Raw genomic sequence first — 13,624 nt, 5'->3', positions numbered from 1 at the left:
TAATCTTCAGTCATAGATACATCTGTTTCGTTAAAATGAAGTTTAAAATATGACATTAGGATTACTTCAAAAGAATATCAAATTCAAAAGAATCTCAAAAGAATCTCGTTCTTGTAGATTGCTTACTATTAATTACATAAATGCTTCATAAAAATGTGAAAGAAGTACATGTATGGTCGCGGATTTTGCTATGTAAATTAATTTTAAATGTTTTTGCAATCACAGTAACTTTTTCATTTTCTTTTAGTTGATGTTGCTAAGTCGATTTGAGTCTGTTCAATACTCATAAGAGTAAAAAATGGTAGTGTCAGATGGGTTTTCCATCAAACACGACCTTCATTAACATCTGCTACAACGCAACGCAGCATCTTTCACAATGCATATTTCTATCCTGTGCATGTGTGTGTGTGCGCGTGTGTATGCGCAAATGTGCTGAAAATTGTTTGTTTTTTTTTTGACATTTGAACAAAGTGATTTGCAACATCGCACCGTTTGTCATTTGTTTGAAAATATCGAGTCAAATTATTTATTCATTACAAATCAAATATCAAATTAGTCAAAATGCAGTATTTCTTCATCAGAAATACAGAACATTTGTTGGGTGCTGCATATTTGTGGGGCTGGATTTACCATGATTTTGCGTTCCTTTTTCCACTAAAAAATCCGAATAATGAATCAGAACCAATGCCCATGAATTCCATCGCACACGGAGTGGTATTTAACGAAAAATAAATTTATTTCAGAAAATAAATAGGATAAGGTACAAAAAAACATATTCAAATCATTTCATGTGTGACATTTTAGGTTTGCATCCTGTTTCTGTGTATGCTGCGTTCATCCAGAGATGTTCATGATTACAGTCTTATTCGCTTCAATTCGCTCTCAATCGTATTCCCATTCATTGTACACATTGTTTTGGGCAGTTATACAACTTATCTCATCGATGACGAACTGGCCTTACCCACATCTTACGAACATATCTCACCAAAGTAAGAGTTCATTTTATATGAAAGTTTTTGAAAATTAACTTAAAATTTATCATGTACATGTCTTTTTCCAGTTGGCCGCAGTATATGCTTTTACCATTTTTGGGAACATTTGCTTCGATCGAGCTCCTTCTTTGGCTTAAATATTTCATCCGAAGATATGTATCATCAAAAATTGAAATGTTAATAACAGTGTTTTGCTTCTTTTTTGTGATTTTTTGCTTTCGAGTTTTGTTTCATTTGCAAATATCAAACGACTGGTTAAAAGTTGTGTGAAACGATAAATTCCAAAATTATTATTAAGCAAAACACACTTTGTATCTGTGTCTTTAATGATTAAACAAAATTAATAAAAAAACCAAAACTCTACTTGGAACTTTATTGAAAACAAGTAATTTTGTGATGAATTTTAATTTATTTGATTAGTTGTAATTCAATTTATCCAATGAAACATTGAGTTTTTTTAGAATAACAAAATTTCTGTTATTTAAGATTTTAAGAAATTTTTAGGTGGTTTTGTCATAATTCTAATGCAAAACGAAGTATAGAGTTTTCGGTTTTTCAAATAAACAAAACTCAAAAATATTAAGGGAAACTCAAGTGAGAAGAAAAAAAAAACAAAATAATATTTTTTACCATTTTATTTACTCATCAATAAACTGATCTATTTGGCATTAATATTTGAAGTTCAGTACAATTTATATAGACACCCGTATCGTTGAAATGAAGTTTAAAATATGAAATTCACACTACTTATGACACTGTAATAAGATTTTCAAGTCATGGCTTGTACGAGAGAGTTGACGGGTCTGGTGTTGAACCAAAATCGAAATAATTGAATAATCAAAACACTACTCAATTAAATTTCTACTCACGTTTCAATGAAAAATAGAAAAGACAATCATAAATTTAAATGAAATCCATAAATTTCCCAATTTTTTTTTGTATGAACTGAATACTGTGAAATAAAAATAAAGTATTTTATATTTGAGCGACACATAATTTTTTTCGATTGCTATAAAACTTTGTGCGAGTTATTTTTTAGTCGATTTGTACGCTATTTTAGACATTTCAAGGCCAAAAAAGCATACTTTGTATAGAAAAATTGGATTTTAGGACCATTTTTGCCATTTGTTGTATGGAAAGTGCATTCAAACGTTATTTTATCGCAAAATAAACGCCGGATTCGGCTTTCTCATGCCAAAAACCCTCCAATACCGATTTTCACAAATCTTGAATAAAAAAAGTATTCATTTTAAAAACATTCCGAATTAGCCTTCTGAAGAGAATTACCAAGTGTATTTTTTTTCTTAAATGACCCAAGTTTTCAAAACGAACTATGAGGCATGACTAAACTCGGGCCCCTCTACAACACCAGACCCGTCAACTCTCTCGTACAAGCCATGACTTGAAAATCTTATTACAGTTTGATTACTTCAAAAGAACTTCAAATCAAAAAAAAATTATTCATGAAAATGATTATAAAACACACTCAGATTTCACACTACCAAAAGTTCAAAGGTGACTTTGGCCATTTCTTTCAATCGCTTTCTTCCGACCATACGAATGAATAATACATAAATTTAGATAATAGAATAAAACCAAAAAATTTAAAATGCCTAACAAAAATTGAATAGAAATACATGTATAGTCGTGGCTTTTGCTGTATTGGCTTATGTAATATAATTTTAAAGTTTTTTGCAGTCACCGTAACCGTTTCATTTTCTTTCAGTTGAAGCTGAACAGGCTCAAAGCATTTATCTACCAGGAAAAGTTCATACGCTAAAATGAAAGGAAACTTAAATTATTAAAAAAAATTTGCTCGAATGTATTGGATGTATACCTGGTAAAAATATATCGTTGATGTACAAATAGAATGGAATTAACAAATACGGGTTGAAGTTCTCGTTGTTCATGTGGAATTTGAATTCAAAGGAGGCTCGATGAAAGGAGGATGAAGTTTGGTATATAAACGCCATACATATTAGGGGAGTATAAGTTTTCAAAAACGATACTATCGTGATTGTCATAAAATTTAATTTTATCCCATTTGTTGTAAATTCTATTAGTTTACTTTTTATTCTAATCGAAAATTGGTCTCTTATGGCCGGAAATTGCGTTTTCTTTAAAATACAATGAACTGCATAAAAATAATTTGAGTTAATATTGATATATGAAATCGGAATATAACAATTTGAAATATTTACCAAAAACCATTAAATTTGTGTAGAACATTAAAACATCAAAAAAATATTGAAAAAAACCGACTACGTAGATTAGTAGTAATGACGCAATGAAATTGACAGACTCTAAAAATGGCCTCATTTTGGCAATCCAACGAAAACGATTTTGTTTTCTCTGTAGAAATATAAAAAAGTCATCCGATAAGTGAGAATAAGTTTTTTTTTTTGTAATCAAACCAACCTTGAAAATTTCATCAAAAATCAAGTTCATATGAATGAACAGATTCGTTAGCAGGTGGATAATGGTTATGCAAACTAGCATTGCGCTCAGCAACCAAAACCAAGAAACGTTGCTTTTAATATTTCTTAATAATTTGATTGAAATTAAAATTGAGAGAGCAACAACAATCGTACACAGTGAAAACAGCAAAATGTTGAGACATTGCTTGGATCTCACACTTCTCACTTCGAAATATAAAAATGCAATGAACAGAAGATATGCTGCAAACGAAATATATTATTTCACAATAGTTTCTGTTTCAATCAAAAGATATTTTATATGTATGTAATACCTGCAATACAAGTTGATGCCATCCATAAAATTGCCAACGCATCTTGCAAATAGGTTCCAACATTCTTGTACTAAACAATTATTTTACAAACGTTAATTAGATTTCATTTGTTTTCAATTAATTGAGAAATCAATAAGGTAAAATGCAACTTTACCTCAAGTAGGATAAAAAAGATTAGAGGCGAAATATACATGGCGATTGGCGCGCAAAATTTTTTCATCCACAGTATTTTACTATTCGATTTTGATTTATCTTCCTCCATTGTCGCAAAACGTAGAATTTTTATTTTAATAAATTTTTACTAAATATATATATTTATATATGTTTAATGCAAAAACGTGAGTGTACTCTCTTCTAAGAGAGGGATGTAAATGCATACACAAAATGCAGCTGTCATATTTGTTGCCATGGTTATTATCCTTTTCGGTATATTCAGAGGTCACCACATGTAGATAGAAGACACAAATACATCCTTATATCGAAAATCAAACCGCCATTTTTCAAAAATTCTTAATTCATCTTCTTTGAAAAAAAAGTCTCTAAATGTATGAAGAAATATATATTTTTCTTTTAGTTTAGTATGTGGTGTCCGCCATTACATTATTATAATAAGAATTATCTCAATACTTTTGTGTTGGTGTTGATGCAAATTAAATGTATGAATTTTCGAAACAAAAAGGATTTTTTCACTCCTTTGCCATCGTCACTCAAGTACTGTTATGTCTCAACTTAAACCGTTGTTAAAAACGATGATTTGATGTGGTTAAAATGATTTAATTTGATCCGTCACTGAGTGTCATATCATCTTCCTCTGTCCATCTGCATGGAATTGCAATCCAATGAACCTCATCAATAACTTGGCATCCAATCTTCTCAAAAATTGCTCGCGATGCTGCATTCGTTCTCTTAACAGTGGCAATTGCTCCACCATGTTCGCCAGTTTGTTTAAAAATGGTTTTTGCAATTGATGAACCAAAACCTCGATTTCGATAAGCTGGATCCGTGTATAAGTTTCCAATCGTGCCCGATTGGTATCTATGATAAAGATGAATTTGCATAATTAATGACAAAATCCAAATGGGTTTTAAAAAGAAAAGAAAAAACTCACTGAAAACCATATGACACCAATTTGCCGTCGGTTGTGAAAACTCCGCAGCAGGGATTAAATTGAGCTAATCGTTGCAGGTAAAAAAGCGATCCAGCATGATTAAATGGCCATTCATCGTTTGCTTTGATAACATCTTCCTGTGAGAGTGATCGACTCTCAAAGTTCTCAGGTAGCCTAAAAATTGGTTCATTCACAAGATTCACTCAATTATTACTTGATCTGTATTTCCACTCACTCAGTATACAATGCTGTTGCTTGGTGCTTGGGTAGATAGTACAATAGATTCGAATCGTCGTATTCGAGTAGCAGATGTTTCTTTTTGATTATTTCCAACATGACTGGATAGTGTTTTGAACGAACATGCATGATCCTGAAACCATTTGTATAGTCAAGCAGGTCTAGTAATGTTGTCAGTCTTTCTTTTGTTTCGCTCAAACTGTCAAAATAGACATGGTATCTATCCTATTGGAAGAAATGATATTGCATCGTATTTCTTTCTTTAAAAAAAAAATGTTCTTTGTTTGAATAAATTGTCACTTACAACAACAACAAACGTTCCGTCCGACCAGTCTCCGTTCAATGAGTAAAACGTTAGATTGGCAATTGATGCATCTCGTTGAATCCATCGAAGATAATTGCTAATGATTCCTAATCCTAGAATGGTTTCTGGTGTTTCAGGCAGATATAGCTCCCTCAATTCTTCCCAATTTTTACTTTCAATTTTCACTAAACGTTTTTCCATTGAAATAAAGAAATGAAAATTTACACAAAAACGATGAGAAATACTGTGTAAAATTGCAAGACTTGCTACAATTCGCAGATAAATACATATAATTACTAACGGAGTCATTGCATCATTGCATCGCATTTCGTTCAAGCTATAGAACTTGTTTCCTTATCTTCTTTTGATTCTTTGCAATCGGTTGTGTGCGTTTTCGTATGTGCATAGAATGCAGAATAACTTGTTTACGCACATTGACAACATCATTATGATAATGCAAACAATAGCCGTCTAAAGGCTTTTTCGTGAAAAAAAGTTGATAAGATTTCATAGATAAGCTTAAAATAACAAATATTGCCAATGGTTAGTGTTGTAAGTCCAAAAAAATCAATAAGAATTATTATTAAAAATTATTGAACAGAAAAAAACCTGACGGTCAACCAAATATGGATAGTTATCGCTAATTCAGTTAGTGAAATGACTTCAATTTGGTCGTAGTGAATAAGTTATTATTACGGTGACATTTTTGTATCAATAATTGAAAAAGAAATCACAATTTTCAAACTCTTTTGAATATTTGAATGAGTGAAAAAATGGCAATTTTGGTGAAATTATTTCATTTAATCGTTGTGGGTCAATACTACTTCTCATTGTACTATGATTTCAATCATGTGGTCATTCCACACCACGAGAAGCATATGATCGCACGGCCTGGTTTCGGTGGACGTTCGAGATATTTGACCTATTGGTGTCTGGTAAGAGCAACTCTCACATAGGAAGAAAGAAAGAGAGAGAAAACATTTAAAAATAAGTTTTTTTCATTTAAAATTGTAATTAACCCCATTGAACCGCAATTTCGTCGACATTGTTTAAAATACTGATTACTTTCATTGCGTGGCTATGATGTTGACGTATGTTAAAGCTGATAAATTATCGAAAATATCTAAAATGTCGAAATCGTTGCGTTGGACACACGTGTATTACCTTGAAATCTGTTGCTGTCTCATGTAACATGAATCGGAAAACCTGTGTACAACATGCTCAACATGAGTGTGTGCAGTGTTACGTGAGTGCCGCATTCATACTGTAAATCACTGCATAATAAACATCTACTATAATACACATCATTCACTGTGTGTGGTATACATGTGAGTATACACTTTCAAACACATACATACTTGTACAGCGATAGTACTGTCATCGTATTTGCTTGTCAATTTTATCACACAGAGAAATAAAAAAAAACTGATTCAATGAAGCTTATCGACAGGTTTTAATCAATTGTGGTTCAGTTTTGTGTTTTATTTACGTCTGATTCGTAAAACGCAAAAGTTCACACTAGAAATTTGCTCGTTCGCGAATTAAATAGCAATTAATAAACACAATTACTGAATCATAATTGTGCTTCTTGTTTCAAATCAGTACAAAGTTCATTGAATAGAAAAACCAAAATCACAACAATGGTGACTGGTTCAGCAGATATGTGGAATCGTGGCATTTTCTTGGCACTAAAATATGCACTGCACTTAATTGCAGCTGTTCATTTTTGGTATGGCATATTCTTTGACTTTTTATACGTGTATCCACCAAAAGACCATCCCGCATACAAGCCATTGACAAGTTTCGGTGGAAAATTTCGATATTTAACAATCCTCGGAGCGGTTCGTATTTGGAAAAGTGCTCATTGAACACAGCCATCAAATATTTTCGGAAAAAAATATCGATTTTGTCATTTAATTTATATTATTTTCTTCAACAGATTGTCCAAGCCAGCTATTTTACACTTTGTGTGCTCAACGATGTCATTGGTACAAATGAAAATTACCCAAAACGGCCATCAAAACTGCGTAAACTAAAGGACTATATTTTTGCAACGTTCGCTTTTCCATTGGCCATGAATGTAGCCATTTCATTTTGGTCGATTTATGCCATCGATCGTGAATTAATTTTGCCTAAATCATTCGAGTCGTTCTTCCCAAAGTAAGAATCTTATTGGAATTTCTACATTGATAACAAAACAATTTTTACATTAAAAATGTTCTTCCTTTTTGTGCAGTTGGTTGAATCATGTGATGCATACGAATATTGTCTTCTTCATATTGTTGGAGTTGCTTGTGTCATTCCGTCAATATCCAGCTGGCAAAAGTGGTTTCATCGGTCTACTTGTTTTCAATATCTTTTACGTGATTTGGATTCATATCATCAAATTCAAGACGGACCGTTGGGTGTATCCGGTTTTAGAGGTTCTAAATTTACCACAACGCATTGGTTTCATCTTATTCATTGGCATATTTGGAATCAGTTTTTATTTTGTCGGTGAATATGTGAACAAAAGAGTTTGGGCCAATGAGCTAAAATCGAACAAATCAAGTATTCATAAGCACAAATAAATCAATTTGTTGCAAGGAATACCATTTTTTACATTTGCATTAGCCAGTGCAAGTTTTAAAAGTTACCAAAATCATGTCACAAATTCAAAAGCAATTTGAACAAAAAAAAAAGAAATCGATTATTGTGCAATCCATTTTACTTGATTCCATTTTCCAGTTTAGTAGATTTTTTTTCTTTGTAAATTTTTTGTGTTGTAAATTAAATCGGGATGGAATTATTAAAATAACAAAAGAGAAAAAACCCAATTTGAGACTTAAAACCATATTCAAAAAACAACCGATATATATTAGAGAAGAAAATTGTCGATTTTAATTGTGGAATCCATAACCAATTTTATTGATGTTTTTATCTGTAGCTGAATTTCATTTAATATTTAACTAAAACCAATTTTTTTTGGCGAAAACTTCGTTTAATCTTCAATATGTTATGTTTGCTCTTTGAATTTTATTCATGAGCCATACATTCAATAAAAAACAGTACAAAAATCAAATGAAATTTTTTCTCTCTGTTGTTAAGAAAAATGTTGTTATTCAAGTACTTTCAGGTTTCCGTTCCATTCCATTCCAGTTTAATAATAGTAGCACGTATTCGGAATGTCAGCGGAATGTGCTGAATGCTGTGTGAGAGTGGTGACACTTGCACAAATGTGTAATAAACAAAGAGTTTGACACTTTGAAGAGAATCGCTGCGATTGCACATTGTTATCCGTGCTGCTATAAAAGAGCGTAAATTACAATTGACGAAAATCATATCATCGAGATTGAATCTGAGAAATAAGTAGGAAAATTGCAATTTAATCAATCAATTTCGTGTTGTCACTGCATTAAACACACAATTTTGTCCATTTTATTTTGTGTTGATAGCGAATCGTACGACGAACCAAGGCAACGATGGAACGATCTGATGATGCCGAATGGGTCAGATGCCCGTACAACGCACAACATGTGGTTCCATATCAACGAATGCCATACCATTTGCTGAAGTGTAAGTGTTTATTTTCATTACTTCCATTACTTCCATTTGAAAAAATCACAATATCAAAATCGATTTAGAATGTAAGAAAGTACCATTACTTACTGAATAATTTTCATTCTTTTCTATGTGATTACCCGTAGGTAAGGTCAAATACACAGGTCCACCGCTTGATACATGCCCATACAATGCCACACATCTCGTACCAAAAGGTACACTGAAAGAACATTTCAAGGAGTGTGCCGCATATTATCACTCGAATCGTGAATATTTCGAGCAATGCCGTTATCCGTAATCGAAATAGTCTAGATAAAAATCGCTCTACTGTTTAAGTACACACCGTTTTTTTTTGTAAAAAAAAAACAACATAAAAATGCAATATTATTGGTGCATATCGAAATTAAGCAGTCTAATTTATAGCTAGACAATTAAGTCTTCTTGAATTTAAGCGAATAAATTATCATTATTAGTACTATCGACAAAAGTCTCGTGGATTTTATTTCATTTTTTGCTTCATTTGTCCTCATAGTTCATTGCATAGGCTATATAGGCGAAAAATACCAGCGCAAAACCAATCTATCATTCCATGTGACAAACAGAAACCAAAACACAAACAAAAAACCACTACCGACAAACAATCGCATTTTGCCAGAATTTCACCACTCAGCGACTACATTTTCGCGCGAATTGTTGGTACCAAGTGCCAAATGGTTTCAAATTTTCAATAAAGTAAGGTTATGGCCGCCATGAGCATTTCATGCCGTCGTCGATGTCAGTGTATGTGTGTGAAATAGTTCATGGAGCTGTCAGTGGTTGGAATATTTTGTCTCAGGCAGAAAGCCATTTAGGTTCATTCCTGTTTTGGGTGTCCATGGGATGATCCATAGTTGTTGTGCGGTTTAGATAAATAGTGCACTGAAAGAAAGAAAAAAAAACATTTACAAAAAGTGAATAAAAAAAATTGGAACGAAATATTTGGACGAGCATCTTGTGATTCAAGAGAAATGGACGACTTGGGTGCGTAAAACATTTTTCGCCATATTTTTTTCACTTCTACCCTTAGAATGAATATATTCCTATTTTTTCAATTAACCTCTTGCTTTAGTAACAAATTTCATGTAATCCTTCATTATGTTTGATTGAGATCCTTTGTTTAAATTAAAAACCGCTTCTGTTGTGTTGTTAATTTTGTATTCGCATATAATGGCAAAGTGACACACACGCACACGGGACAGTAGATATTATAAGCGGTTTTATCTCATTTTTTTGTTGTTCTATTGTGCGTGTCGCATGTACACCGTACATATGAATAACGAGAAGAAATGAAATAAAACCTTTTTTATGCTGAAAAATAAACGCTTTTATGATTTATTGGCTAGAGTAAATTGTTGGCCGACAAAATCAATCATTGCGTACACAAAATCAAATTTGCCAAATTTTCTTGGTCATTGATTTATAGAAACTTCCAGACCCAAAAAGAAACCGAGTTTATTGTCGAACTAAATTCATTCTAGAGTGTTTTTTTCATTCAGTTTTTTTCTTATTCAGTTGATTTTTTTAGTTGTGAAATTCATGTCAACGGATACAATTTGTATGTAGGCATGTTTGTTTTTCTTTAAAATATTTCTGTGTATGTCCAACGGCATGGTGTTATCGCAATTTGTTGTTATTTCACATAGAATACGAAATGAACGCTGTGAATTCGAATGAATTTATAATTTATGGCAAATTTCATATTTACCATCAAAATTATCGAAAACCCTTCCTATTCTAGTTTATATTCCAAGCAATAAAATGTCAGAAACAACACGTCATGCTATCATTTTATGTTGCGCACGAAAAAGAAGAGAGAAAAAAGCAGAAACAGCGAAGAAGAAGAAGAAAAAAGTACACAAGCCTATATATTTAACGTTCGTCATGCATAACAATTGAGAAGCAAATCAGCGCTGAAAGAAGAGAATGAAAAGGGGGAAAGAAGTATGATAAAAAGAAACACATTGCAAGAGAGCACATAGAGCGGGCTTATTTTTAAAATGCGATAAACAGGTATAGGCATATCCACTGCCTCTTGTGAACGGCTTGCAATTGTATGCCCACACACACACGCATATGCGCATAAGAACATTGAGACATTGCATCTTTTTTTCATTTGCACAATTGAAAAGAAAACAAAACAATGCTTTCCTTTGCACAATTGTGCCTTTTTGTTCCGTTTTGTTATTGTTTTTAAAATAACGAATTTTTCAATACATCTGTATAGGCTATCTACTCTCGTTTCAATTCTTCGTACACATCACACTGCTTCTCACATTGCTGGTGAAAAAGGAGTGTGTGTATGGCTTATGTATGCGCAATACGATCCAATGACCAAAAAAGGAGATATTATTGTCATTTTTCTACCTGCTATCTTGTTTTGCTCGTCGCTAGAGAGAAACAAATCTATATATATATTTTCCTTTCATCATTTGAATTTTAATTGTACTTTGGTTTAGGTCATTCGCAATATCACACATATATGCTCGCGTTTACATACTGTAACACTTTGGCACACATACAATTGGGCATCACAAGCAAAATGCTAAAAATATCCTTGCATGCACCAACATGATTTCACCATAACATGGCGATGTTGCTAATTCCATATTGAAACATTTTTCCAGTCTTTTTTGTTTCTTGGTTTTTTTTTCTTCATGTCATATTTCGGTCGACTTTTCTGTTCGCACACACTCAACGAGATAAGAAAAGAAACTCACAAATTTTCTCTCGTGTTTTACATTATCTTCGTTCCATGCTTCGGTTCTTTGTCTTCTCGCTTCAAGGCTAAAGAAAAACAATTATGTTTGCTGATGAGTACCACTGTGCGATCGCACGAATGACTCATTCCAAACGATGGCTGAATGTCAATATGAAGAAAAGTATTTGTCTGGATTTGCAAACGAAAAATGTTCAACATCCCGTGTTTCGGTTCGCATTGTTTTGATTTAAATGCGTGCATGCGTTGCAAATTTTTTTTCTTCCTACAATTACGATTCGCACTTCATTCTTTTCGTTGTATACATGTGACGGCCGATATCACACAGCAAGCATGGCAACATTGCAAAACGGGAATTATAGATAATGTACATAAACAACGTTGTATATAAGAGCCGTTGTAAACAGAAAACACATGGTTTTCGCTCTTATTTATTTACTCATTCATTCTTCTTGCAATATGGCACACATATTTATTTGTCATTTTGTATTTTTGTGCATGTGTCTTTGTCTACTGCTGTAACCAAGATTTGAACTATTTTTGACATTGAGTTTCGCACAGAAGGGCATTCCGATTTACAGACATTTTGTTTACAAAATTATTATTTTAATGGCAAATTTTGATATATCACAGCGATGATTTTCAGTTTAACGAAATCAACCGAAATCGAATTGCATGCTTTTAATTTATGACCACTCTCGACGGTTCACACTACCGTGCGTGCAACAGTTCGTATTTCAGATATGAATATTCAGTTAAAATGCGGCAAATCAAAGATTCAAACAATCGATATCGACTGTCTTCACCGACAAACCGCTGCCTTTTTTTTCTTCTGTTATTTATACAAGACGACTTTTTTTTGGGTTAATATTCTGAGTCTACATTTTTATCTCGATATTCAAAGTAACTATTGCGAAATTGAATATATCCAAAGACGTGAGATATATTATAAATAAAATGTGATGAAATTCAAAACGCTTATTGAATATTTGATTTTTTAAGAAAGTCAATATGAATTTGTGTTTGCACAGAATATTTGTCTTTGACCATTAGTTCAGTCGTGTGCTGCTTCAGTCTGTAAGAGTTTCCCTTTTAACAGAATTACTTTGAAACGAAGAAAAAAAGTATTGAATATTGATTAAAAAACCGACAACACTTCCCCTTTTGAAACAAAAAAAATAGTCAATGAACTCAAGTGGTGCCAAATTACACGAGACACATTTTTTGGCATTAAATTCATTTAATCCACATTAGATTTATGTTTCAATCAACACAGCTGACAATTTGCACTTTTCGCATTTCTTGCTTCGATTTGTTTACGACAACACTGCACTACGTATATGTGCTGTAAACGCAGAGTCAGTAAGCCGGCCGGTAATTGCAAGTGAAACCATTTTTTTTTGTTTATTTCAATGTATCATTCACACTGGGCAAAGTTCGATTGAATTTGTATGTAATTATTTAAGCAATGACGAAATTGGAAATGAAAACCAAAGAAAAAGAAATTCGATTAAACAAAATGTCCATTATGATTGTTGTTAATCTATCATGCGTTTTTATTTTTCACATTATTCCTACATGTTTCCGTTTGTGTGTGTATCTATATAAAACCCTTTGCATGGCAACTGTATCACATTGTGATTTAGTTTTTAGTTGTTTGACTATGTCGTCGTTATAGTTCTAAAATTAATGATTCGGCATGTATTGCGCAAAAATGGCCGAACTGTTTCAATCTTACAAGTAAACATACAGTATACATTATTGTCATTTCGTTCATCTTCGTCGTTGTTTATTTTGTTTTAAATGTAATATCACCGTGTGCCACTCGTTTGAAAATGATCGACGCAACAAAAAATTATGAAATGTGAGATGGTTCTAATTTTAGACAAGAGAGAGAGAGAGAGAGAGAGAGAGAGAGAGAGAGAGAGAGAGAGAGAGA

At 32.5% G+C, this 13,624-nt stretch overlaps 5 protein-coding genes across 8 annotated transcripts in view; 3 read left to right on the top strand and 2 right to left on the bottom strand.

Moving 5' to 3' along the window:
* The first annotated feature begins 389 nt into the window (after nt 1–389).
* Nucleotides 390–1,377, top strand: LOC116344875. Its single transcript, XM_031773710.1, has 3 exons — nt 390–714; nt 805–989; nt 1,061–1,377. The coding sequence occupies exons 1-3, from the start codon at nt 562–564 to the stop codon at nt 1,260–1,262; spliced, it is 540 nt and encodes a 179-aa protein (XP_031629570.1). The 5' UTR covers nt 390–561; the 3' UTR covers nt 1,263–1,377.
* A 235-nt stretch (nt 1,378–1,612) lies between these two features.
* Nucleotides 1,613–4,088, bottom strand: LOC116344793. Its single transcript, XM_031773539.1, has 6 exons — nt 3,896–4,088; nt 3,742–3,811; nt 3,411–3,670; nt 3,194–3,344; nt 2,830–3,126; nt 1,613–2,768 (listed from the first exon to the last, which is right to left on the bottom strand). Exons 1-6 carry the CDS (start codon nt 4,001–4,003, stop codon nt 2,527–2,529), a joined length of 1,128 nt encoding a protein of 375 aa, XP_031629399.1. The 5' UTR covers nt 4,004–4,088; the 3' UTR covers nt 1,613–2,526.
* A 246-nt stretch (nt 4,089–4,334) lies between these two features.
* Nucleotides 4,335–6,635, bottom strand: LOC116344820. 2 transcript variants are annotated; one of them, XM_031773596.1, is made up of 5 exons: nt 5,678–6,635; nt 5,391–5,575; nt 5,085–5,311; nt 4,850–5,023; nt 4,335–4,776 (listed from the first exon to the last, which is right to left on the bottom strand). In XM_031773596.1, exons 1-5 carry the CDS (start codon nt 5,715–5,717, stop codon nt 4,515–4,517), a joined length of 888 nt encoding a protein of 295 aa, XP_031629456.1. In that variant the 5' UTR covers nt 5,718–6,635; the 3' UTR covers nt 4,335–4,514. The 2 variants fall into 2 exon arrangements, with proteins under 2 accessions (XP_031629456.1, XP_031629455.1); XM_031773595.1 differs by having other exon boundaries at nt 6,410–6,635.
* LOC116344821 (androgen-induced gene 1 protein-like) lies at nt 6,020–8,206 on the top strand. Of its 2 annotated transcripts, none has more exons than XM_031773598.1 (3): nt 6,020–6,325; nt 7,330–7,550; nt 7,627–8,206. In XM_031773598.1, the coding sequence occupies exons 1-3, from the start codon at nt 6,152–6,154 to the stop codon at nt 7,958–7,960; spliced, it is 729 nt and encodes a 242-aa protein (XP_031629458.1). In that variant the 5' UTR covers nt 6,020–6,151; the 3' UTR covers nt 7,961–8,206. The 2 variants fall into 2 exon arrangements, with proteins under 2 accessions (XP_031629458.1, XP_031629457.1); XM_031773597.1 differs by lacking the exon at nt 6,020–6,325 and adding an exon at nt 6,792–7,231.
* Nucleotides 8,207–9,727: 1,521 nt separating this feature from the next.
* The window catches only part of LOC116344896 (cellular tumor antigen p53), a 10,099-nt gene continuing 6,202 nt past the window's right edge, over nt 9,728–13,624 (top strand). For both annotated transcript variants that reach the window (XM_031773751.1, XM_031773750.1), the window contains exon 1: nt 9,728–9,950. Coding sequence is in view for 1 of the 2 variants with exons in the window: in XM_031773750.1 (XP_031629610.1) it covers nt 9,938–9,950 (13 nt within the window). In the remaining variant the exon portion in view is untranslated. The remainder of the gene's footprint in view (nt 9,951–13,624) is intronic.

This window comes from Contarinia nasturtii, unplaced genomic scaffold (genome assembly GCF_009176525.2).
Source record: "Contarinia nasturtii isolate CC-2019 unplaced genomic scaffold, AAFC_CNas_1.1 Cnas_scaffold_1182, whole genome shotgun sequence".
NCBI classification, from domain to species: domain Eukaryota; kingdom Metazoa; phylum Arthropoda; class Insecta; order Diptera; family Cecidomyiidae; genus Contarinia; species Contarinia nasturtii.
Note: the sequence above shows the minus strand (reverse complement) of the source record. Positions and strands in the feature narration are given on the sequence as shown.